Raw genomic sequence first — 24,697 nt, forward strand, 5'->3', positions numbered from 1 at the left:
TCAAAGGCAGGGAATGAATCACATTCGTCGGGTACTTCTGGAGATATGGACGCAATTGCAAAGTCTGTGCAGATGAAGGAAACGCAGAAAATGGGAAAGTAACAACTAAAGAGACATGCTGGTGGGGTCCAATGTGTTCTGTAGCACCTTTGTGTCCCTGAATGTTTCAAAGTATTCCACACTCAAGCTCATTATGTGTAAGACTTTGCTGTCACTTTTTTGTTGTTGCAAAAGGCATACCATTGGAAAATGTGTAATGTGAAAAGTATTCAATAGATCTTAATGCAACTTTAATCTGTAGAATAGACACTTAATTTTTTGATGATATGAACTTGTTACAATTGCAAGCAACCTACTATTTTCTACAATTTTTTAAAAAACCTTCAAAATATGGCAGTCTGCCTGCTCATATGCCACCTTAAAACATGGTCACCAATGTGTTAAAGTACAGTATTAAAATTCTGATATAAATTGTATGTAAATTGTAAGCAGTAGAGTCTCGCTCAACCGACCTTCGCTTATCCGACGTTCCGTGTTATCCGACACTGGTAGACTTAATTTAGAACTTTTGATGGAGACTAAATTCTGGGACACCCGGTGTGGAGGGTGCGACCGTGGGAACACCACTGGCCTGACTGCTGGCGGTAGGACCGATTTTTTCTCAAGAACAGGTGGAGCGATTCTTCAGTCATTGTTCAGTGTAGTATCGGTTGGGTGCGAATGTTATACTTTTCATATCCTCTGTGAGTATGGCGAGTAAACGGATGAAAGTGATTCTTTCTACGGAAGAAAAGCTGAGTGCGTTAAAGAGACTGGACAAACGGGAAGCTTTCAAAAGTGGTTTCAGAATTTGGTATTGGGCGTGTTACAGTGGGAGAGTGGAAAAGTAAAGAGGGAAGGTTTTTAAAAATGGTGCTCTACCAGAGCAACAAGTGAAGCACTGAAAATTAGAAAAACAATGAAGAAATGTGTGTACGAAAAAGAAGTGAAGCACTGTTTCTTTGGTTCATTCAAAACCGGGAAAAGGGCCAGCCAATATCTGGCCCCATTCTGCAAGAAAAGGCGGTGTATTTCCAGAAGGAAGGGGACCGACCTTACATTTGCTGCCTGCCAGTGCTGGTTGGCTTCATCAGTGGAAAACACGGTACGGCATTAGGCAGTTTAATATCTGTGGAGAAAAACTCCGATGAGGTTGTGACATTCTAAAAGGAACGTCAAGTAATAATACTTGCTGAAGGATTAACCGGTAATCAGATTTTTAATTCTTATGAGACTGGATGAAATTTCAAGATGCTGCCATCAAAAACTCTCGCAGCCCTCGCAGATTTACTGTTCTTGGCTGTAGTAATGTTACTGGTAACTTAAAAGGAAAATTGTTTATGATTAGTAAATCAAAGAAGCCTAGGGCATTTAAAAATATTTCTTCTCTTCCAGTCCATAACACGAATCAGAAGGCTGCCTGGATGTCTGCTGACATCTTTAAAGACTGTTTCGTTACATAGTTTGTTCCAGATGTAGAAACATTTCCAGCTTCAAACAATCTCCCTACAAAACCTCTTCCTCAACTAGACAACGCTCCATCACACCCAAATGAGCAGCAACTTAGAAGTGGTGACATCAAATTCATGTTCCAACATATGCTGGAAACACTGAAGAGGAAATGTCGGCGGAAACTCCTTTCATCCTTAATTGTTGACAAGTTTCTTTTCGTAAGACATTTGGAATATTTTGGTTCAGTACTGCATGTACTGTACAATTGAATTAATACTTCAATAAATAATGTACCGTAAAACATGTCATTGTTTTAGTAATACAGTATGACCTTCCTGTTTGTTTTAGTTCATATTCAAAGTTATTCTGTATTATCCGACATTTTCGCTGATCCGACATACTCCAGGTCCCGTTTAGGTCGGATAATCGAGACTCTACTGTACATGTAATTATTCCAATCTTATTTCGGCTCTTCTGTGTAAACTGCTGTATTCTAACATGTCACTTTTCTTGTGAAGGAGAGAAGTAATCGTCCACCTATAACTAAACTATTATTACCTATATTCTTATGATGGATAAAGCTATGTGAACAACCAACACGACAGTCAGAAGAAATAATTTATACAACACACATCAAAAATTTACTAATGATATTTACCAAAATGTTACAGCAGACATTTCTAAATAAGAAATGAATGTCATAATTATAATTACAGTAAATAAAAAATGTTAAGTCCTCATACCTGAAGACGTTTGACCATATGCAAATACTGTAGCATTAAATCCGCCAACAGCTGCTTCCACAAGTGGCTTAACAACAGTGTCGAAGACATCTTGGTTTCTTGAAAAAGTGTCAAATATGTGATCTAAAAAGACAAAATAAACTGATACCAAAACAAAGTAAAAGAAAATTTCAAAGCTATGTATTACTATTATACATTGTCAAAAGAAAATAGTGCAATCAGATGTTAATAATTTTTCATTCAAAATTGAATTTAAATTTCACAAATTACATAGGCAAGGCTCGAATGTGACAGCAGGATTTTTTTTTTTTTCAGACATACAAATATCCTTGAACACAACAGTCCAATAATATGAGGTATAATTAGAGTTTATAACTTTCTCTAATACTTTTCAATTAACATAATTTTAACATACTGGTAGACGTTGCATCTATTGCATAAAAATGTGTTAACCCTAAAATGCGATTACTTAAGCTGATTAGTAAATACTTATAAGAATAAGCTATTACTGGAAGTAGTTGAATAAGATGTATCTTTAAAGTAAAAGTAAATAACAGTACTAGAAAAGTTTTGAAAAAAATCAGTACTGTAATTACTTGCACTGGTTAGTTAATGTGTAAAACTACAGCACAAAATTACTTTTTGACCTTTTCAAAACAAACTAACCCTCACTTTACTACCCAAAATGAAAAATATTTTGTTCTCTTGCGTGCATTTTGTTGAATAATTCTATCTATCACTGGAATTTCTAAATGGTAACCTTGGCATTATTCCATACTAGTGCCTCCAAGTAACCAGTAATTACCCTGAAATAATGCAATGGTCTAATACAAGGAACTCATGTTTGCAGATTCTGGAATCATGTACACTCTCAGGCAACTTGGCATCTACACTTGTGATCAATACACTTTGGTTACAAGCAACTTAAGATTTATGCTTAGGAATTTATCTGATTTGTGTAATCTCCAAATACCAGCATACAATCTAACGCACCAATAACCTATTTGACCACTTTCCTTGATCTTCATCCATGGTTCAAAAATCACACTTTATCCATTGCTGTGAGTTGTCCAAAACGCAATCACCTATGCCATTAATAGAACTACAACCTGTTGTATATTGAACTCTACATTCTTCTGCAACACTTACTTGAATTCAGAATAACTCAGAAAACAAAATTCCTTTGATGTGAGCTAAGTGCACCTCCTCGTTTCAACCACTTAATCTGATGATCTGATGGGCAATCGACGAAATCCCTTTCAAAATGCAATAAAACTTTGGATCAGTTGGGGTTAACCTCTTAACTGGCTTGGTGTAACCTGCCCTGTGCATTTTTTTAAAGCAGATTGTTGTTACATGGCAGGATAGGCAGACAAATTAGTAATATCATTAATATCATTCATCTGTGTTACAAAAAGTAAATTAAAGGAGTTTTAATTAATTAATTAATTTTAATGTTAGAGAAATTTTAACCATTTTACATTAACTGCAAGGTCATTTACCTGGTTGGAATTTGAGAGTTTGGCCCATATTTCACAGCTGAAAATTGAAACAAATAAAAGCAAGGGGTATTTATAAATATCATATCATGAATGTGACATTCTGAACCATTCTTCATTAACTGCAAGGTCATTTACCTGGTTGGAATTTGACTGTTTTGTTCATACGTTATCACCTAAAATTAAAACATAAAATAAAGGAATATTTAGGAATTACACATCATGCTAGTGACATTGTGAAAGATTTTACATTAACTTCACGGTCAGTTACGTCATTTACATCACTAGAACGGCACTTACCCAGCTCGATAGCTGCAGTCGCTTAAGTGCGGCCAGTATCCAGTAATCAGATCAAAAATTAGATGGATGGCTTTTCCGGCGTTTGCTCTATTAACCACCGTTCCGTCTTAGGTCTGACACTAGACTCTTCAGAGTGGGATGTGTCAGACCCTACCCACTGACGCTGGGGTGTATGCGGGTGAACTTATCAGAAGCTTCTTTATGAAGCACAGTCTGATAACTGCATACGGGAGATAAAACTCCACAATGGAATTAATGCCCGCCTAGCAATTCCAAATGGAAATTCTAAGTTCCCATGGAGGGAATTAGATTCTTTTCCACCAATAGAGCATATCAAAAATCAGATGGATGGCTTTTCCGGCGTTTGCTCTATTAACCAGCGTTTCGTCTTAGGTCTGACACTAGACTCTTCAGAGTGGGATGTGTCAGACCCTACCCACTGACGCTGGGGTGTATGCAGGTGAACTTATCAGAAGCTTCTTTATGAAGCACAGTCTGATAACTGCATACGGGAGATAAAACTCCACAATGGAATTAATGCCCGCCTAGCAATTCCAAATGGAAATTCTAAGTTCCCATGGAGGGAATTAGATTCTTTTCCACCAATAGAGCATATAAAAAAATCAGATGGATGGCTTTTCCGGCGTTTGCTCTATTAACCAGCGTTTCGTCTTAGGTCTGACACTAGACTCTTCAGAGTGGGATGTGTCAGACCCTACCCACTGACGCTGGGGTGTATGCAGGTGAACTTATCAGAAGCTTCTTTATGAAGCACAGTCTGATAACTGCATACGGGAGATAAAACTCCACAATGGAATTAATGCCCGCCTAGCAATTCCAAATGGATTTGGCGGGCATTAATTCCATTGTGGAGTTTTATCTCCCGTATGCAGTTATCAGACTGTGCTTCATAAAGAAGCTTCTGATAAGTTCACCTGCATACACCCCAGCGTCAGTGGGTAGGGTCTGACACATCCCACTCTGAAGAGTCTAGTGTCAGACCTAAGACGAAACGCTGGTTAATAGAGCAAACGCCGGAAAAGCCATCCATCTAATTTTTGATCTGATTTTTGATATGCTCTATTGGTGGAAAAGAATCTAATTCCCTCCATGGGAACTTAGAATTTCCATTTGGAATTGCTAGGCGGGCATTAATTCCATTGTGGAGTTTTATCTCCCGTATGCAGTTATCAGACTGTGCTTCATAAAGAAGCTTCTGATAAGTTCACCCGCATACACCCCAGCGTCAGTGGGTAGGGTCTGACACATCCCACTCTGAAGAGTCTAGTGTCAGACCTAAGACGAAACGCTGGTTAATAGAGCAAACGCCGGAAAAGCCATCCATCTAATTTTTGATCTGATTTTTTATATGCTCTATTGGTGGAAAAGAATCTAATTCCCTCCATGGGAACTTAGAATTTCCATTCAGTATCCAGTAATCGGGAGATAGTGGGTTCGAGCCCTACTGTCGGCAGCCCTGAAGATGGTTTTCCGTGGTTACCCATTTTCACACCAGGCAAATGCTGGGGCTGTACCTTAATTAAGGCCACGGCCACTTCCTTCCAATTACTACGCCTTTCCTATCCCATCGTCGCCGTAAGATATCTGTCGGTACAACGTAAAGCAAAAAAAACTGCATTTCGTCTTCATCCGATTCGTCATGTTGTTCATCTTGTTCTTCATTCTCATTCTCAGAAAAACTTTCACTATCACATTCACCTTCGGCTGTATCAAACCACTCATCTTCGGATTTCTGAGAAGATAAATCGTCACAATCATTCTCTAAGTGTTGAATAATTTTGTCTTCTTCGAGCGTTTTGAACTTACGCTTTGAACTAGATGCTGTCGTATTTGGCCTTACTGCGGACAAGTAGCACCGCGCAGATGTAAAATAAAATAAGCTTCAAGGAGCATGACGTGGTATTTGCTGCCATCATGCACGGAAAACATCAATTTAGATGACAATACACAACACGGCAAAGTAGCTCATCATACCCAGGAGATATTCGCAGTAAAAGACGAGTACGTATATATTCGTCATGCCCATTACCCTGTAATATTCAGCGTACGAATATATAGGCCTAAGTCATGCCCAGTTAAGAGGTTAATATTCCTCTCCTTGTAACACTTCCTGCTGCAAACATTCACAAGTCCTGCATTGTCTAAATAGACATAAGTGCAAGTATCCCACTTAGCTACGTTGAAAATATTTAAGGACTAACTCATGGGTTTAAGATGATAATTGTGTTTAAGTAAGATAGTACTCGAAAAAGTCACAGCTTCGCTTTTAAGTCAATACTGAAGAATTTAAGTGGACTTATCCTGAGGAAGTAGAAACTTGTTTGCCAAATAATCACTTAAGGTTTTATTCAATGAATGGTGTTTACAGCAAGTAAAAGCAAACGCTTAACTTTATGCAATAGACTCATTAACCTCTTAACCGGGCATGATAAATTAATACGTCTAACAGTAGTCGTTAATAAGTAATGACGAGTTAACTCGAAAACTTATCTGCTGGGTGGGACTTATCTCGTCTCTTTGTTGCTACGTGAAGTTATCGATCGCTTTATGTCAATAGGTTCCAGATATGCTGCATGACAATGCACACCAAAATTTAAGTGCATTTTCTTCTGTACATACTTGCTAAACATGCTGATTTGGATGATCAAACTATTCTTCATCTCACTGAATCAGATGATGAATTAGATGACAGCTATCTGGATGGAGAAGATAACACAAGTGGTGAAACTCACAGTGAGCTTGCATCTGTGTAATGTTATAAACAGCGTCATTGAACAGAACTGCTATACCTAGGGTAATTACAACAGTGGCATCGTTACTTAGTGTCAGACATTATATAATGTAGTTGCAAGAAGTCGAATCAAATACTGAATTATGGTTTGAATTACCAAATGCAAATAATAATAAAAAACACCATTTTTCCTTCGGAAAAATCAAACGATCATAATTAAGTGTCTCGGTCATGGCCATAATGTATCAACAGCTGATAATTTCAGATGACCACTAGTCATAAGACGTATTTATGTCAAAGCGGGCAGCACTAGACAATTTGTCTTCCATGAAGTCATGCATGCATAATGAGTCATTCGCGGAAGAGTAATGGGCGTGACGAATTAACTCAGTCACCCACATCATGAGAATAGGCGTGAAGAATCAATTCTTTCAGTCAATTTATATACCCCGTTATGAATGTTTCTCAGTTGAAACTCCCTAGTTAAGTGGTTAAGTCAGTTTACTGAAGATTGTAACACTTTTTACAAAACACTGTTACTTATTTCTGATTTAAAATTACAGTAAGAATTTCATTTTAGGTCCATATTGAACTGAGAATAATAGAAAATGAAAATTTAAAGGTCCACCTTTTCAATATAAAATAACGTTGAACTAATTCAGTTTTATCATTTACTTGGGACTAGTTTCCAAAGAAACAAGTTACAACATTAAAACAGGAGACTATTCACAGTTGGTTCTCAGGAAAGATTTTAATGTTTACAGAAGAGATTTATTAATACTTCGACCTTGGCACATCTATTCATATTTAATGTGAATCTTACAACTTATAATCAAACTCAAGACTAGATTCTTACTTGAATACAAAGATTTACGTTATAATTTTTTTTGATGTTGAGTGTTCTTCCAATAGCGGATGACTAGACTTTTATCATGTGATTATAAGAAGTTTTTCTTTTCTTATGGACATCATAAGCTCAATATCAAGAGTGTTTTATAAGTGCAACGCTTTAACAAAATATGTTTTGATTCATTTACGTAGGATTGCCTGTTCTCATTAGTGGTTGAAGATGACGCACATCAGCGTCGAAACTAGTCCCAAGTAAATGTTGTAACTTAATTAGTTCAACGTACGGCTCCATGGCTAAATAGTTAGCGTGCTGGCCTTTGGTTACAGGGGTCCCGGGTTTGATTCCCGGCAGGCTCGGGAATTTTAACCTTAATGGGTTAATTACGTGGGCATGGCGGCTGGGTGTATGTGTCGTCTTCAACATCATTTCATTTTCATCATGACGTGCAGGTCGCCTACGGGAGTCAAATAAAAAGACTTGCATCTGGCGAGCTGAACTTGTCCTCTTGACACTCCCGGCACTAAAAGCATATTCCATTTCATTTTCATTAGTTCAACATTTTGTATTGAAAAAGTGGACTTTTTAATTTTCATTTTCTGTCACTTATTTCTGACTCAATATTTCCAAACTTTCTCAAGAAGACTCTCACGAGGTCATCTACTGACTTCCAAACATTAAAAAAAACTGACTCACGCAAAACAAAACCAATCCACAATTATATGGCAACCAATTCAAACACCCCCCAAAACTCAGCCTGTTCAATGTTTGTTTAAAACAAGATATATAGAGTATAGTGCCAGGGCCATTGCACCTCTTCTTCTGCGGAATGGCTGTAAATTTCACGGGGGTGATATCTGCGTTAAGAGAAAAGGTCAAGTTTTAAATATTATCATCATTATTATTATTCTGCTTAGCGTTAAGAGTCCACTCTTCAAGAACTTAAAGCACTATCCTGGACGTAATTCAGCCTCAGAAGAACATTCCTCATATCCACATTTACCATATCTTGCCAGCGCTATTTTGGTAGTCCAGGTGGGCCGTCACTGTCAAATTGGAAGGTGAAGTTGGAGACTGTGCCATAGTGATGGGACATTCAATTCATTTTACTGAATCGATTCATTTGATTCCGTTCACGTTACTGAATCGATACACTGATCCGATTCACGGCTCATTGGTCACCGCTCCTACTGCATCTGTGTAGTATGTGCTGGTAAGACAGCAGCAACAGCATTCAGTGCTCGCAGCTGCCATCTGATCTTCATACTATGAACTCCTTTCTTAGGAAAAAATGCTAGTTACTCTAATACATCGAAGGTTTCCGGCGATGTAGGGTGGGAAAGGTTAGGATTAGGAAGGTAGCAGCTATGACCTGAATTAAGGTACAGTCCCAGCATTTCCTGGTGTGAAAATGGGGAAACTACGGAAAAACCATCTTAACAGCTGTCGACGGTGGGATTCGAACCCACCATCCCCCCGAATGCAAGCGCATAGCCACGCGATATTAACCGCACGACAACTCGCTCAGTCATTTTTGAAAATATGTATTTTTCTATCAGCTGAGGATTTTTTAAAATAGTCATATTTTGTATAGGCTACCCGAGATTTGCAGTAGCCCGCTGGTTTTCTGATTCAACATACTGTTATTGCGTCTGTCCACATATGATTGAAGTCTTGTGCAACGATGTGACATATGAAATGAGAAAATACTGAGCCGTTCTTCCCACTACAAAACAGGTACTTTTGAGTGGTCATGAGCATGACTCATAGTCATAGGGCAGGCTAGAGTCGAGTTTAATTGTCAAATGTCAACTATACTCCGCACGGCCTTACTTCTAAATTGAAGTTTCGCAAAACAAATGAGCATCGCCTTCCCTCTGTTGCCAGCGCGTTACACCTGCAAGAATTAGCTGATGTAATACGACCGCGGTAAAACGCCCTTGTAAAATGCAATACCGTACTCAGAAAAACTAATGAATATGGATTGAAAACAAATTCACAAAAACTACACTACTAACAACATCTGACAGTAAAAGAGAATATATTATTAAGAATAATAGAGAATGAGGAAATAACACATCACTCACCGATAATGGCTGGCACAGGAAGGAGGTTATAGTCTACAAAGGGAGCACTCTACTGATCTCAGAGTCACTGGAACCCTCCAACAATATGAAAAACACACTAATTACTGAAGGATAATGCACGTACCAAATAGCACATACACGCTGAGCGAGATAGGTTAACCACGTGGTGAATGTAAACATTAGAGTTGGCAACTAAGTTTCAAGATCGTGCTCTGCCGATATAAATCGATATGAATGACAGCTTGGGATTGGTTGGATGTCTATGCTTCAGCGCATAACCACCAGACAGAGCCAAAATCTGCCAAAACGTCAATTTAGAAGTAGAGCCGTACGGAGTATAAGTTATAATACTAAGATTCATTAAACTAATAAATAGTATAACCTAATAGCCTACCTACTTACTAGCTACTTCAGAATTATGTTTTGACTACCTTTTTAACACTGCAAATAAATCCATCTATTATTTAAACCTCCCTGTAAGAAGAGGACAGTGAATGGAAATGGGTATTATTTTCAAATGAGCTGAGCTCGAGAGTCCATTATAGCATACGATTCTTTCAGTGTAGCATGGCTCACTGTATGTCTCGCTGCAGTGAGCCGATAAGGAGCCGTGCGTATTTTGTGTCTCACTGAGCCGGCTCGTTCACGATTCTTTCCGTGTGCCATGGTTCACTGTATGTCTCGCTGCAGCGGAAGCTTGGCTCTCCGCGTGTCCAGTGAGCCGATAAGGAGCCGTGTGTATCTTGTGTCTCACTGAGCCGCGCTCGTTCACGATTCTTTCGATGTGCCATGATTCACTTACTCCCTGCAGCGGAAGCTCGGCTCCCCGTCAAAGTCCAGTGAGCGCGCCACTCAGCACTGTCCGCTGGGAGTAAGCTGAATCGTGTGCCGTGAGCTCGCCGTTCCTGTGAATCGATTCACTCGGACACTTGAATGAATCGATACACTGCTTCGAATCATGCATTCAGTAGCCAACACTACTGTGCCGGTGCTGCACGTAGAACATGGCCATACCATTGGAGACAACTTCCCCGCATTTTCTTCACAATCGGCACAATGCCCATTTGCTGCTGAATTTTGTGTTTCCTGATGCGGTGAATTAAGGTGCTCTTTGACCAATAGAGCATTTGTATCTCCATGGCATAAAATTGGTGTTCGGAGCTTTCGTTGGACGGTCAGAATTCAGCTCCATAAAGCGCAACTGGATATATTATTTATTGTTCAGTAATTCTTCGACTATCGGTGAAGAGGCATTCTCTTGTCATGAAGTATGCGAGTGACTTCCCTACACTGCATCCAAGTCACATTTATCCTAGCTCACAGTTCACTGCTAATTCTGCAGTCACTCGGAAGGTGAGAATCAAGGTACCCGAAGCCTTCCGTCTATGCTATGCTCTTTCACCTGACTTGGATGGTGCTGTCACTTGGATTAGTTTTCAGATATTCTATCTTCCTGATGTTCATGGAGAGTCCATGTAGGGAGAGAGAGTTGTTCCATTCAACTTGAAATTGCAATTGTGCATAGGTGGTGTATACGAGCATGAGCAATGGCATATAGGATGGTCCAAAGAACACATTATTGCATGTCACATCTGATGGTGTCCATGATTAATATGAAGAGCTGTGGTGACAGTGCTGAGGCCCAGTAGACACAGACGTTCACGGGGAAGCTGTCTAAAGTGCCGACGACAAAGTGTACCCGACTGTTGGTGTTCATATGCAACATCCTGATCCAGCTGATAAGCTGCTCTGGAACACCATGGTCACGAAGTGCATACCAGACGAACTGATGCAAAACATGGTCAAAAGCGTTCTCAAGCTTGAGAAAGGCGGTGTGAAGTGGGAGACCTTTCTCTCAAGGCCTCTCCATTAGCATTCAAGCTGCAAAACAGCATCAATTGTCCAAGAACTTAAGACAAAGCCGCACTGGTAGATACCAATTACGGTGATTTCCCGCAGACACAGGTCGATGATTCTGATAAAGACTTTCAAGGTGTGGATATTTTAAATATCGAATATAACTTAACTGAACTTTAAATCTTGTACTGATCAGGTGGAATATCTCCTCCTTTGAATTATGTATTGAATTAAGGAATGATCAATACAGACAATATGAAACATATCATATGAGGAGGCAGCCAGGGCGGTAATTAGAGCAGTATGCTAGATCACCTTTGATTCTGAAGATTGACACTCATGCTGAAGGCCCAATCGAAGGGGTCACAGCCGGAGATTACTAATGCGTTGAAAAAGCCAATCACCCAATTACTTGCAGTGTCTTATCTCCCCTAACTTCTACAAGTCGTTAGCAAGCAGCTCTAACGTTCCTGGTGCTTTTTACTTCTTCGTACAATTAATAGCACTGGTGACTTCCTCAGACATGACTTCTGGGATGGGGCCTGCCAATTGGATGCCTTCAGGAATCTGTGGATTCAGGAACTCATTGTTAGATACTTCATCAAAATTATGTTGCCAGCATTTGAGGATCTTGCACCTGTCCTGTAGTCTTTGGTCTTGATTCTTCATGTACACACAGTGTTTAATATCCTGTGATGAACTGGTTCGAGCTTCGGCAAATTTTTCTCAAGTTCCTTAGCGTCCAGCGTCGCATACAGGTCACTAATGATCAGGTTTGGTTTTTTTTTTCTTTTTTTTTTTTTCAAGATTTCTGGCCTCTTATTTGGCTGTGATATACTGTGATGCAGAAGGGGAAAAAAAAACTGCATTATGGAGTTCCCAGGATGATCATTATGATAGTAAAACTAAATGACTGCCCCGAGTACGCTCCTTAAATTGGGCAGGGGTGCAAAGAATCTCCCGTACTGCACTTCTTAGATTAGAGAAAAATAATCCCATCAAAATGGCAACATGGTATGCCAATAGCTTGTTCAAAGCTGGCAAACTGCATAACACCATCCAAGAGATGAAGATGCTGGACAAAAATACTCTGCATCAGTGAAACGAGACAGCCAAGCTCAGTGAAGAGCCCAGTGAATGAGCATGGCAATAACCATAGCGAGTAGAAGGTAGAAGTGTGATCTTTCCCCTAGTTCATCAGTTCCTCCTCTAGGCCGCTCTTCCAGCAGTAAGTGAGCTTGAGCTTACAAGTCAGCATACGAATAAAAGATAATTATTGCACGCAAAATATTATGCTTTTGCTTACCATGCCAGAAGTCAGTTGTCAGATAGTTTAGATAGCTTCCGGGTAGACTTTGTGGTCTTCGAAGATGTCAGTCCCTTTCTCATCTGTCTTGTTACAAAATAGAATCGACACTTCATATAATGTAACACTATTTTAGGGATAATGTCCGCAACGTGGTCATCGCAGCATCCTAATTCTTTCGAATTAATAGTGATACTGTTCAAACTGTCCAAACACTCGTAAAATATATCGCCCCATAGACTATGTTCGCAGGAGAGTTTTTGCTCCACTACACTTTCAAACTGCACAAACACATTATAAATTGCTCTTGAAGGATGGGGTGAGGAAAGTGCTGTCAATACTGCATTTGTTGCTATAGTCCCATCCCTAATAAATGCGAGGGCTGCTGCAAGTATTTCTTCTGTAGGCTTTCCACGAAGCAGACTGGCACATTTATGACATTTTATGACCTTGGATACGTTGCGTATTATATATCCTCTCAGATAATGAATCAAACCCTCCTTTGCAAGACTGCGGCTATCATTGTTAATTAGACCTAAATTGTTCTCCCAGTCCGGTAAGAGGTCATCCATGTTCTCAGTGAAGTCTAGTGCTTGCCTTATTTTGTGCATTTTCTACTACAGAATTATTTGTCTCTTCTGTCCTCTTAGCCAGAGTTCTCATTTGAGTGGCGAATGAAGTCAATATCAGTTCAAACTTGGGCTCACAATTACTACCCGATGACAGGGCAAGTTTGGTTGGGATATTAATAGACTGCAGCATGTGTAAATTCAGAAAATCTATCGTTGAAGGGTGGTAGTCATAACTTAATGAGCACAGTATACGAAAGTGCCATTCTAGTGGATCTTGATTAAATTTGGCTGTGAGCACATATCGGAATCCATTATTCCATAAATACTCGACACCTGTATGGTGCTCTCAATTGTTACTCTTAACGATTCAAGTTTTCTTTCTGAAGCAAAAGTATTACTCTTTCCACTGAGGTTATCTCTCCATTTTATTAAGGTTTGATGCCCTACTGAATCTAATGAAGAACCCCTGCTGGTGCAGGTGTATTTAATACTATTAGGATATTTAATACCCTAGTGAACGTTTTTGTCAGTTCACTGTCTTCAAATCCCTCGAGTTTGTCTGTTTTAATCCGTTTAATTGTTTCGTGAGATATTGTGGCATATTGGGGAATATATAAGGGACAGCGCCAGTTTTCATTTTACGTATATCTCTAGAAACTTCTACCTGTCCAACTTGTATTACAAATGAATATGATTTAACAATAAATTCTTCAGAAAAACGTGAATCGCGAACAGACCTAACACTTATCAGAAAACTGTCTTTTCTAGGAATCGCCATTTTCCATTTTGAAAATTCTGCTTTATTTTTAGGTGGTTTGAAGAAGTGTTTACCTTTTGTAATTTTATAGCCAGACTTACAGCCTGGAACGAAACAAGTAAGCATTTTTTCCTTCTCGGTATGTTTGTAAGTTTTATAAACTCAGCACTACAGGGTGTCCGAGAAGTCCCCGTACCCGTAGTTTCATACGTTTGCCGCGGTCGCTAAATCAATTGAGCAGTCTCCATTGAAATCCATTCGCAAAAGAGCAGCTGAATTTCAAGTACCGCGGTCAACAATGCATGACCACATTAAAAGAGATTTGAAAATGAAAGGATTTAGGCCGATGCATGTGAATGAATTATCTGACTGACATGGAGCAACGAGTTGCAGCCTGCCGTGCTTTCTCGGCACAATTCCCAACTGCCGTGTCTCTCTCAAGAGTGTTATTTTCTGATGAATGTGCGATATATCGCAGTTCACATAGGAGGAATGTGGTTTTCTGGTCTAAGGAAAATTCTCATGTGCAAGAGTCGGAAAGGAACCCCCCCTCATGTTATGGTATGGGCCAGGATATCATCACGTCACTTGTGTGGACCATATTCTTTTGATGGATATGTGAATGAAAAATCTTATTTGCATATGTTACAATCTTGGTTAATACCTCAGTTTCAAGACAACGGAATCATGGGTCATGTGTGGTTACAGCAGGATGGGACTCCAGCACATTTTGCTATTCAGGTGCGTGAGATCCTTGATGAACAATTTCAAGGCCGCTGGATTGACCGTGGCTCACCAACATCCCCAGCCCCATTGAAATGGCCACTATGAAGCCTGGACCTTACCACGCCAGACAACTCATTATGGGGAATAATCAAGTCCCATGTGGCTCAACGCCGGTACACAACTAATGAAGAATTGCGCCAAAGTGTGTAGGAAGCCTTTCGCACCATAACTCCCGAGATGCTCCGCAAGATGTCAATGAGGACTTTGAGACTGATACAACTCTGTGTAAGGCATGATGGTGCACATACGGATTTCCCTGGATTCATAGTTTTTATATGCAAGTACTCCACTATAATATGAAACATATGAAACTAGGGGTACGGGGACTTCTCGGACATCCTGCATATTTACAGTAAATAAATGAATACCAACATCAAATCACGCACTCTTCACTTTCACTTAACAATAATGCAAGGCACTTTAGTATCTGCCTTCACAGAACAACACTACCGAACATAACCATATTACAACTACAGATACCAACCCTCAGATAGTAACGGTGCTGCCCCTAGCGGACGATTCGTCGCAGTCCCTATACTAGCCAACAGAGAACAACTTAAGAGCTCACTCTTTCTCTTCCACTCGTTATGCAACAACTGAAGGAAAGGACAGCGTATAGGAATGCAACGGAGTTGCAGCTCATCATAACCAAAGAAATGGATCAGGCTGTCAAGACATTAGTGCACTATAATGTACAATGGCCCAAGTCAACGCCACACTAGTAGATACAGTATGCACCAAAATACACAGTACTGGAAATTATGTTAGTCTTACTGTCATTACCTTACTTAAAAATTAAATAACTGGAAAGGAGGTTCAACCTATTCAATACTCAAAAGAAAGAAACGTAGCAATCACATTTCTATTTAAATGGGACCGGTTTCGACCTTTCAATAGTTTTGGAGGGTGTGTTACGGTTCTTAAACTGGAATTTATGTGAAGAAGAAGAGTTCTTAAGAATTTTCAGTTTTTTCTCTAGGGTTTGTTGTTTGATTGACAGTACATGAAATAATTTATCGTCTACTTGAGTTAGGAAGAGGTTCCATTGTGCACTCGGGAGAAGATTAGCAATTTCTAGATGTGTTTCGTATAATCTGTTGTTTAAAAATGATTTTTTCTTGTATAAGAAACGAATTTCGTTTTTTAACCAAATTTTGTTGGTTATTTTTTGGGTTTTTAACATGTGAGGAGAAGAAATGTTTTTTCTGGTACAACTTTGAAGAAATTTGGGGGTAAGATTGTAGGATATGCATTGTTTCAGGAAGTCGATGTCTTTTCCTGATCTTTTAGCTTGGTTAGCTTGTGCATTTAAAGATAAAAATTTCATTGTTCCGTATTGAAATTATTGATGTTAAAAATTAAATAACTGGACGATAAATTATTTCATGTACTGTCAATCAAACAACAAACCCTAGAGAAAAAACTGAAAATTCTTAAGAACAACTCTTCTTCACATAAATTCCAGTTTAAGAACCGTAACACACCCTCCAAAACTATTGAAAGGTCGAAACCGGTCCCATTTAAATAGAAATGTGATTGCTACGTTTCTTTCTTTTGAGTATTGAATAGGTTGAACCTCCTTTCCAGTTATTTAATTTTTAACATCAATAATTTCAATACGGAACAATGAAATTTTTATCTTTAAATGCACAAGCTAACCAAGCTAAAAGATCAGGAAAAGACATCGACTTCCTGAAACAATGCATATCCTACAATCTTACCCCCAAATTTCTTCAAAGTTGTACCAGAAAAAACATTTCTTCTCCTCACATGTTAAAAACCCAAAAAATAACCAACAAAATTTGGTTAAAAAACGAAATTCGTTTCTTATACAAGAAAAAATCATTTTTAAACAACAGATTATACGAAACACATCTAGAAATTGCTAATCTTCTCCCGAGTGCACAATGGAACCTCTTCCTAACTCAAGTAGACGATAAATTATTTCATGTACTGTCAATCAAACAACAAACCCTAGAGAAAAAACTGAAAATTCTTAAGAACAACTCTTCTTCACATAAATTCCAGTTTAAGAACCGTAACACACCCTCCAAAACTATTGAAAGGTCGAAACCGGTCCCATTTAAATAGAAATGTGATTGCTACGTTTCTTTCTTTTGAGTATTGAATAGGTTGAACCTCCTTTCCAGTTATTTAATTTTTAACATCAATAATTTCAATACGGAACAATGAAATTTTTATCTTTTAAATTACCTTACTTATCGAGATGATAGTGTAAATGTTCAAAATGTGCTCCATTGCACTGTAGGCAGTGTTCATAACGATCACGCAGATTTTCCAACATATTCTGGAACATAGGTTGCTGCAGAGTCCCGAAGAACTAGACGATCTTCTGACATAATGCAGGCACAGTTTAGGGGGAATCTAGACAATTGAAAATTTGCTCCTTTAACATTCCCCACACGTAAGCATCAGGTTGTGAGATCGGGGGAATGTGATGGGTAGGGGAATTCAGCCCCGCGGGAAATTACTCGTGCTGGAAAGGTTTCTTGCAGCATAGCCATAGTTTGTCAAGCGGTGTGGCAGGTCGCCCCATCTTGTTGGAACCACTGTCTATTCATCTGCATGTTCCTGGCACGACAAAACCTTCTTAGATCCTGAATAAATGGCCTGATCACCATGTTGCTATAGCGTTCCTGGTTAACAGTAAGAGGTGCCCCATCATTCTCTATGAAATACGGACCTACCACATTGTTTCCTGACAATGCACACCAAATCATCACACGCACACTATGTAGCGGTTTCTGGACTATAGTGTCTGGCCTCTCAAAACCTAGAAAGCGAGTTGTTTGGCAAAACCGTCCAAGTGAATGTGACTTTCATCGGAGAACCATACGTTGAACAAGAAATCTGGATCCTCATACACCATGGCCAAAAATTGTGCACAATATTCAACCCTGACATGCCTATCATGCTCTGTCAATCGTTGCCCAACCTGTATTCGTACGGAAATCCACCTATGTCTTTAAACAATCGTCGAGAAGTGACGTAGGGTTGATGTTTAATTTCAGGGCTGTTCGCCGAAGACTTCGCTTTGAAGACTGCAACACCTGATTGAGGACACGTCCATGATTTTCATTAGTGGACACAGTTAATGGCCTACCAGACCTTCCCTTGCGTTGACACAATACACTGCCCGTACGATGAAATTTTTTAACAATAGATAGCATAACTGTGTTGCTAGGTGCTGGCTTATTGAAGTGTTCACGATATTGTTCTGCCACTAACTGTAACCTCGGCCCACCTTGATAACCGTTTCCGTACGAGCGAAAATCATACTGCACTATAAAACACCTTTTTCTCTGTCACGAGACCCATTGTCACTTTCAATCACAGAGCACAACGTTCTCTACACAACTAACAATTCATCATGGCGATGTAACAACATGCAGACGCTCAGGCGTGCGCATGCGCAAAAATGGTGTACTGTATATTTTGGTGCATACCGTATCTATTCCATACAGGTCTACTCACTTACAGCAACAAGGACTTTATCGAAGACCAAATGTGTGATTGTGAGCAAGGACCCTGTTATAGATCCCAGTCTCTGGGGCAAAGGAGTTCTGATAAGAGGGTTGAGAAAAATGCGTACCTAGGAAATGTCAACTTACATTGGGATCATTCCCAATAAATAAAATGCCACTTTGAGAGGGCCAAGGCAGCATTTATAAGCCTCCGTCAACTGCTCTGTAGCAGAGAACTACTATTAAAGCTTCGGGTTAGGATATCATTATGCTATGTGTTCTCCATTGTGGTGTATTGAGTCGAGTCTTGGACTATGACAAAAGTTACCATGGAAAGATTAGAAACATTGAAATTTGGGCCTATCGGCGCATGCTTCGTATCAGCTGGGTAGACAGAATATGGTATGAAGAGGTATTGACCAGGATGTGTAAATAAAAAGAACTGAAGGGCTGTTAAGATCAAAAAACTCTCCTACTTTGGTCATAGCATGAGGCATCTGTAAACGTACAGTCATTCAAATAATTATACAAGGGAAGAGTGATCCTGGGAGGTCCCGCACATCTAGACTGGAGAGCCTGTGATAGTGATTTGGACAAACAAGCATTTCGCTATTACGTGCAGCCATCAACAGAACTAAGATAGTCAAAATGATGGCCAACGTCCAATGATGGATACAAAAGAAAATAAGAAAGAAAAAAAAAGAAGAAACAACCTTGTCCCTCACCCCTACATAGCAAACAAAGACCACAACATTTTAAACATCCTTGAATTTAGGGAGCAATCTTGCCACTTCAGACATTCTAGTACGCAATTATATAATACCAAAAATGTCTTACAAGGTACTCCTTAATTTCTGTATTTTTATTCCAAATCATTATTATTCACTTACTCGCTAATATACACCAAGACAAAAATAATGTAACGATATAGCACTTCCCCTCTCCTTTCCACGAGACAGTTATTGCCTACCATCTCCCCTCTCACACAGCAAACCTTGACTGGAGCAAGGGAACTGGCTTCACTTCAAACGCAGTCAATGGAAATAACCGAAGGCTAGCAGCTTAAGGGTACTATTTCGCTGAACTGCCAGCCGCAGCAGCCGACTGTTATTTAAGAGGACAAAAAGTCCCTTTGAGAGCATAAACAAACCAAAACGTAATATTATGAAAGATTCGTTTGGATATAATTATCATTCTTGTTGGAGAAGGTGGAAGAAGACAAAATTGTACACCTTTCAAGAGTAGACATTAGTGAAGTCTTTAGAAGCAGGAAAAGTCAGATTTCGTTATTCTGATAAGAAATCACTTAAAAAGCAATTATAATTATATTTAGAAGGTTCTTCATTGACTTAATTTATTTTCGTGTTATAAGTAAAACAAAACTAGTAGGCCTATATGCATTTTAAAACGCCTATTATTCAGCAATTAAGAAATAAAATGTTGTAATATTTGTAATTTAAAGATACAAACTTGCCATCTTTCCCAAAAGCATCTGCAATTTTTCCTCCTTGCGTTATTTTTTAAATTCCGAAAGTCCCCATTTTCAGCAAAATAGTACCTTAGGTTAAGTAAAGAAAACTTTCTCAAAGTTATAAAGGTGACAGACTTCTGCATTCATTATTTGTCTCACTTATCCATAGCGTCACCAATTCACAATCACTGACAAGTTACGCAATGTAAACAACATACAGTAGAATCTCGGTTATCCAAAACACTTAACCGAAATACCATTCAACAAAGATGATCAGAATTATTTTTATTAAATTGCAAAAATGAATTAAAGAAACATCATTTGTTGTTCTGTACATGTAAGTTGTGTTTCCAGGAAAAGGAATCCCTTCGTATGATATAGAAAGAGTGAGGAAAAAAGAAAAGTCCCCACCCTGCCATGAATCCTAGTTCACAAGGGGATATGAGTAACAAAATGAGTGGAATTTGACATTGACTGCCACCCCACGTGCTGAAGAAGATCAGTCTGGCTCTCTCCTTTGTTGACACCGGTCACAGATTGTCATAACGATAGAAGAAAAGTCAGACATATTTAAAAGAATTAACTGTGGGACTTTTTACTGTGGCAGCTGATTTTGATCTTTGTGTTTACATAATTTCTGACTGGGTGAAAATGAAAAACAAGTTTGAAGAGCATGCATCAAAGATGCCTCCGTGTTAAAATGAGGAGGATGTGGAGTCAGGTCAAAAAGTCGACAGAGGACCGCCCATCACTACAGCAGAGTTCGTTGCTGCACACTCTAAACTAAAACAGAACAAAGCCCCTGGTGTTGATGCCATTCCAGTAGAACTCTGGAAAAACTGATACCATGAAAAATGGTCTGTTTGAAGTTATTACTGAATGCTACGAACAAGGAACCTTACCAACTGATTTTAATCAAATTAGAACAATTACACTCCCCAAAATAGGAAATGTTGCAATTGTTTGAATTATAGAACATTAGCGATCCTTTCTCACGTTTCTAAGATGTTACTTATCGTTAACGACAGAATTAAAAGGAAAATAGAACAACAATTGGATAACGATCAATATGGCTTTAGAACACAAAGGAACTATGGAGGCTATATTAGCATTACATCAAATTCTGGAAAGGACAGAAGTCAAAGAAAAACTTATGTAGCATTTATTGACTTGGAAAAAGCCTTTGATAACGTTGAGTGGAAATTGCTTTTTCAAGTAATGAGGAACAGTCTAGAAAATATTCATATCCTTCTAGACAAGTCATTTAATAAGGACAAGAATTTGAATGAAGTAAACGAACAGAGAAACCCCTTATTTGAATGCATATCGAGATATATTGAGTTATTACGAAGGAAGCAAACACGCCCAGCGCACACTTCAAGCAATCACAAGGCCGACACGTCACAAGCAGAAACCTCCTCCCCGCCCGATATAGCAAATGACGACGCGTCCGCATTTTCCCTCCCTCCTAACCAGGCTAACTCACGAACTACAGCACACAGTTACAATACAAGGTTGAAGGCAGCCGGATTAAACCCACTCCCGTAGTACGGGAAGTTAAACTAACATGCAAGACAAGGGTAAGTTCATACTTTTATACTTTCCTACACTCAAAGACTTATTATCCGTTACGTTTTTCAAACTCCAACTAATAGCCGCATTTTTCCTGCCGGTTACAGATCGTGATACAGATGATCCAACTGTTTTCATTCAAACTACAAATTAACAAACTTCATATTCGAAACAAGCCACACCTCTCCACTCAAGAGGAGATAAGAGACGTGAAAACACCGGATGCCTTCTTAAGGAAACTTTTTACCAATAGCTCAACAGAAATACTTCACATAGTGCATACAAGTTCTTCAGTAATCAACAAACTTATGGAAAATTCACAAGACTTATAGTGAACTATATTTTAGTCCATCAGTGTTTCTAACATTAAGATTTTTAATAATAAGTCATAGTTTAACTAACAATCGCCTTCAATGCATTCCCCCCCCCCCCCCCCCACATCCATTCACACACGCACTACTAACACTTGTTTTTAAGGTTTTAAGAAAATTGCGAGACTGTTTTTAGCTAATTTTACTTTTGCCAAATGTAAGCAGCACTCCCCAAAGGCTTGTTGTAGTCCTCTGAAGCTTGGGTGGCAAAACTAAGGTGATGACGTTCTGCCTCCCGCTTCAGAGGGAGGAAATCAGGATGGTAATTCCCAGAGCCAGAGACATCCGCAAAATGACTAGCGAGATGGTTAGCAATCGCGAGAGGGTCAGTGGCGACACTGCCTGCAATGGAAATTCCCGGTACAGCAGATGATCCTTGGATACGCGAAATCCGTCGAAGCTTCGTCCACACTTGAGATGGAGTGTGTGATGAAGCCTTCTTACTTTGTCGAATAAGAACTCACGCCTTGGCGCAGAGTTTATTAATGTTACCAAGTTGGCCACAGTAGGCTGTCTACGGTAACGCTTATGAGCCCGACGGCGTTCTTTGATGGCTGCTGCTATTTCATCGTTCCACCAAGGAACGAGTTTTCAGTGAGGAGTCCCCGAGAAGAACGAAATAGACTCCTCAGCAGCAGCAAGAATAACTTGGGTGACATAAGTTATTTCCTCGCCGATGGTTCGCCTGATATCGTCATTAAAGACAGCTAGTGATGTGTACTTTGGCCAATCAGCATGTTTGAGAATCCATCGAGGGGGAGCCTCGACGGATTTATGTTTGAACAAAGTAAGGATGATGAGAAAATGGTCACTGTCACAGAGATCATCGTGTGTATTCCACCGAAACAGTGGAACCAACGTTCGGCTGCATAGACTTACGTCTATGCGAGAATGTGTGCCGTAACGTACACTAAAGTGAGTTGGTTCCCCTGTGTTCAAAATACATAAATACAGCTCTTTCACTAATGTTTTCAGCTCACTTCCCCGGGGGCAAGGCGTCTCAGAGCCTCATATGGGGTGATGGGCATTAAAATCACTCAATAAGAGGAAGGGAGGTGGAAGCTGATCGACAAGATTAGCAACATCATTTATGTTAAGATGCTGGCCTGGTGGAAAATAAACATTACACATTGATACTATGACAGGCAGCGGAACGCGAACAGCTACAGCCTCAAGTAGGGTTCTTAATGGAACCTCTTCGCTGTAGGTATCAGAACGTACAAAAATGCCAACACCACCGGAAGCCCGGTCAGCATAGTATCGTTCTGTCGAGTATAGTCTGAAATTTCTCAAGACCGTATGATGACCAGGTCTGAAGTTGGTCTCCTGAATACAGACTACACTCGCTGCGTACTCACTAACGACCTGACGTAACTCAGCAAGATGCCTGTCATAACCGTTACAATTCCACTGTAACAGTGCCATATTGTGGACTATAAAAGGACTTTTAGGATATGAGCGACAAAATGTTCGCAAGCCTAAACACTATCTACATCTACATCCGTAGATGTAGAGGACAGCGCGACATCCATCATCCCGTCATCAACAGATGGTGGGGGTGCTGCACAGAACTTCGACGTTTTTCGGGGGCGAGCAGGTCCCCTACGAGGAGAGCGTGCAGGTTTCGAAGCAGGAGTACCTCCTGGTGCAGACTCATACCCCCCAGATGGGGGGGCATGACTTCTCCTTCACAGGGGAAGTGCGAGAGCGCTCAGCACGGGCACTCTTCTTCACCGCCTTCTTTTCTTGTTTAGACGGGCTGGGAGATGGTTTCCCAGCCCTGGTCGACGATGCCGCCTCCGCCGGCTGGGGCACGGCTTTCACCGACCTCTTAGGGGGGGGAGACTTAGCCTTCCCCCCTTGCTGTGCTGGCTGGGAACTGCCAGCCTGCACAGACTTCTGGTTGGTTGAAGGTGGGGTGGTCCCCCACTTTGAGCTTTTATTCTTTGCGATGTTGCTCTGAGGAGCAACAGTCGCCTTGGGCGCAGCGATCGTCACGGGTAACGATTGTTAATAAACTTAACCATGATAGGTTAATATTGTGTTTGGTCCGTATTGACTGGTCTGAATGTACAATATAACTATTTATAATAGTTTATTTAAATCCGCCTTGATCAATACACTCATTAAATGAAAGAAACATTATTTATTAAACCATACATGTTTCGGGAAATCTCAACCATTCCCTTCATCAGTGGTTAGATCAAAGAATAACATAATATGACACAATCTTTTGTTTTACAATTTGAAGGAGTATTGTGTCCCAATACATCATGTCAAAGAGTAAAGAGAACTTATGAAATATTATAAAAATGATCAATACATACAATTTTGGTTGAACTGAATGAGAAACACTATACAAATTTATGATCTTCAAGTTTTTCTTCTTTTCTTCTTCTTTTTGTTCCTTAAATGATTATATGCTAGCCTAAACAGTGGGTTATCTTCTGTACTTTTCTCATTTAAACTTGATTCAGAATTACATTTTTGTGTAAGGTAAATTTCTAAATTTTCCAAAACATTCATTAGTTTTCCCTTTTTGGTCGAATGTAATAATTTCATGTCATTGGAAATGTCTGTAAATTTATGATTCATTTCAACCATATGTTCTCTATTTTATCTGAATTGAAAATTATCTTATTAGTATTATTATCCGTTTTGTATGTGACATCTCCTTAATTAAAGTTGTTTTAGGTTCATTTTTCACTTTATTTATCATTCTATTAATAAATCTGTTGGAATATCCGTTGCTACGAGCGATTTGATGGATTATATTTATCTCTCTATTATAATTCTTCTTA

The 24,697-nt window shown here is 39.5% G+C and overlaps 1 protein-coding gene across 1 annotated transcript in view; it reads right to left on the bottom strand.

The window, feature by feature from the left end:
* The window catches only part of LOC137496927 (uncharacterized), a 221,144-nt gene that overhangs the window by 181,286 nt on the left and 15,161 nt on the right, over positions 1 to 24,697 (bottom strand). The window contains exon 2 of the mRNA XM_068224994.1: positions 2,235 to 2,357. Coding sequence (XP_068081095.1) covers positions 2,235 to 2,357 — 123 coding nt within the window. The remainder of the gene's footprint in view (positions 1 to 2,234; positions 2,358 to 24,697) is intronic.

Source organism: Anabrus simplex, chromosome 1, assembly GCF_040414725.1.
Source record: "Anabrus simplex isolate iqAnaSimp1 chromosome 1, ASM4041472v1, whole genome shotgun sequence".
Lineage (NCBI taxonomy): Eukaryota > Metazoa > Arthropoda > Insecta > Orthoptera > Tettigoniidae > Anabrus > Anabrus simplex.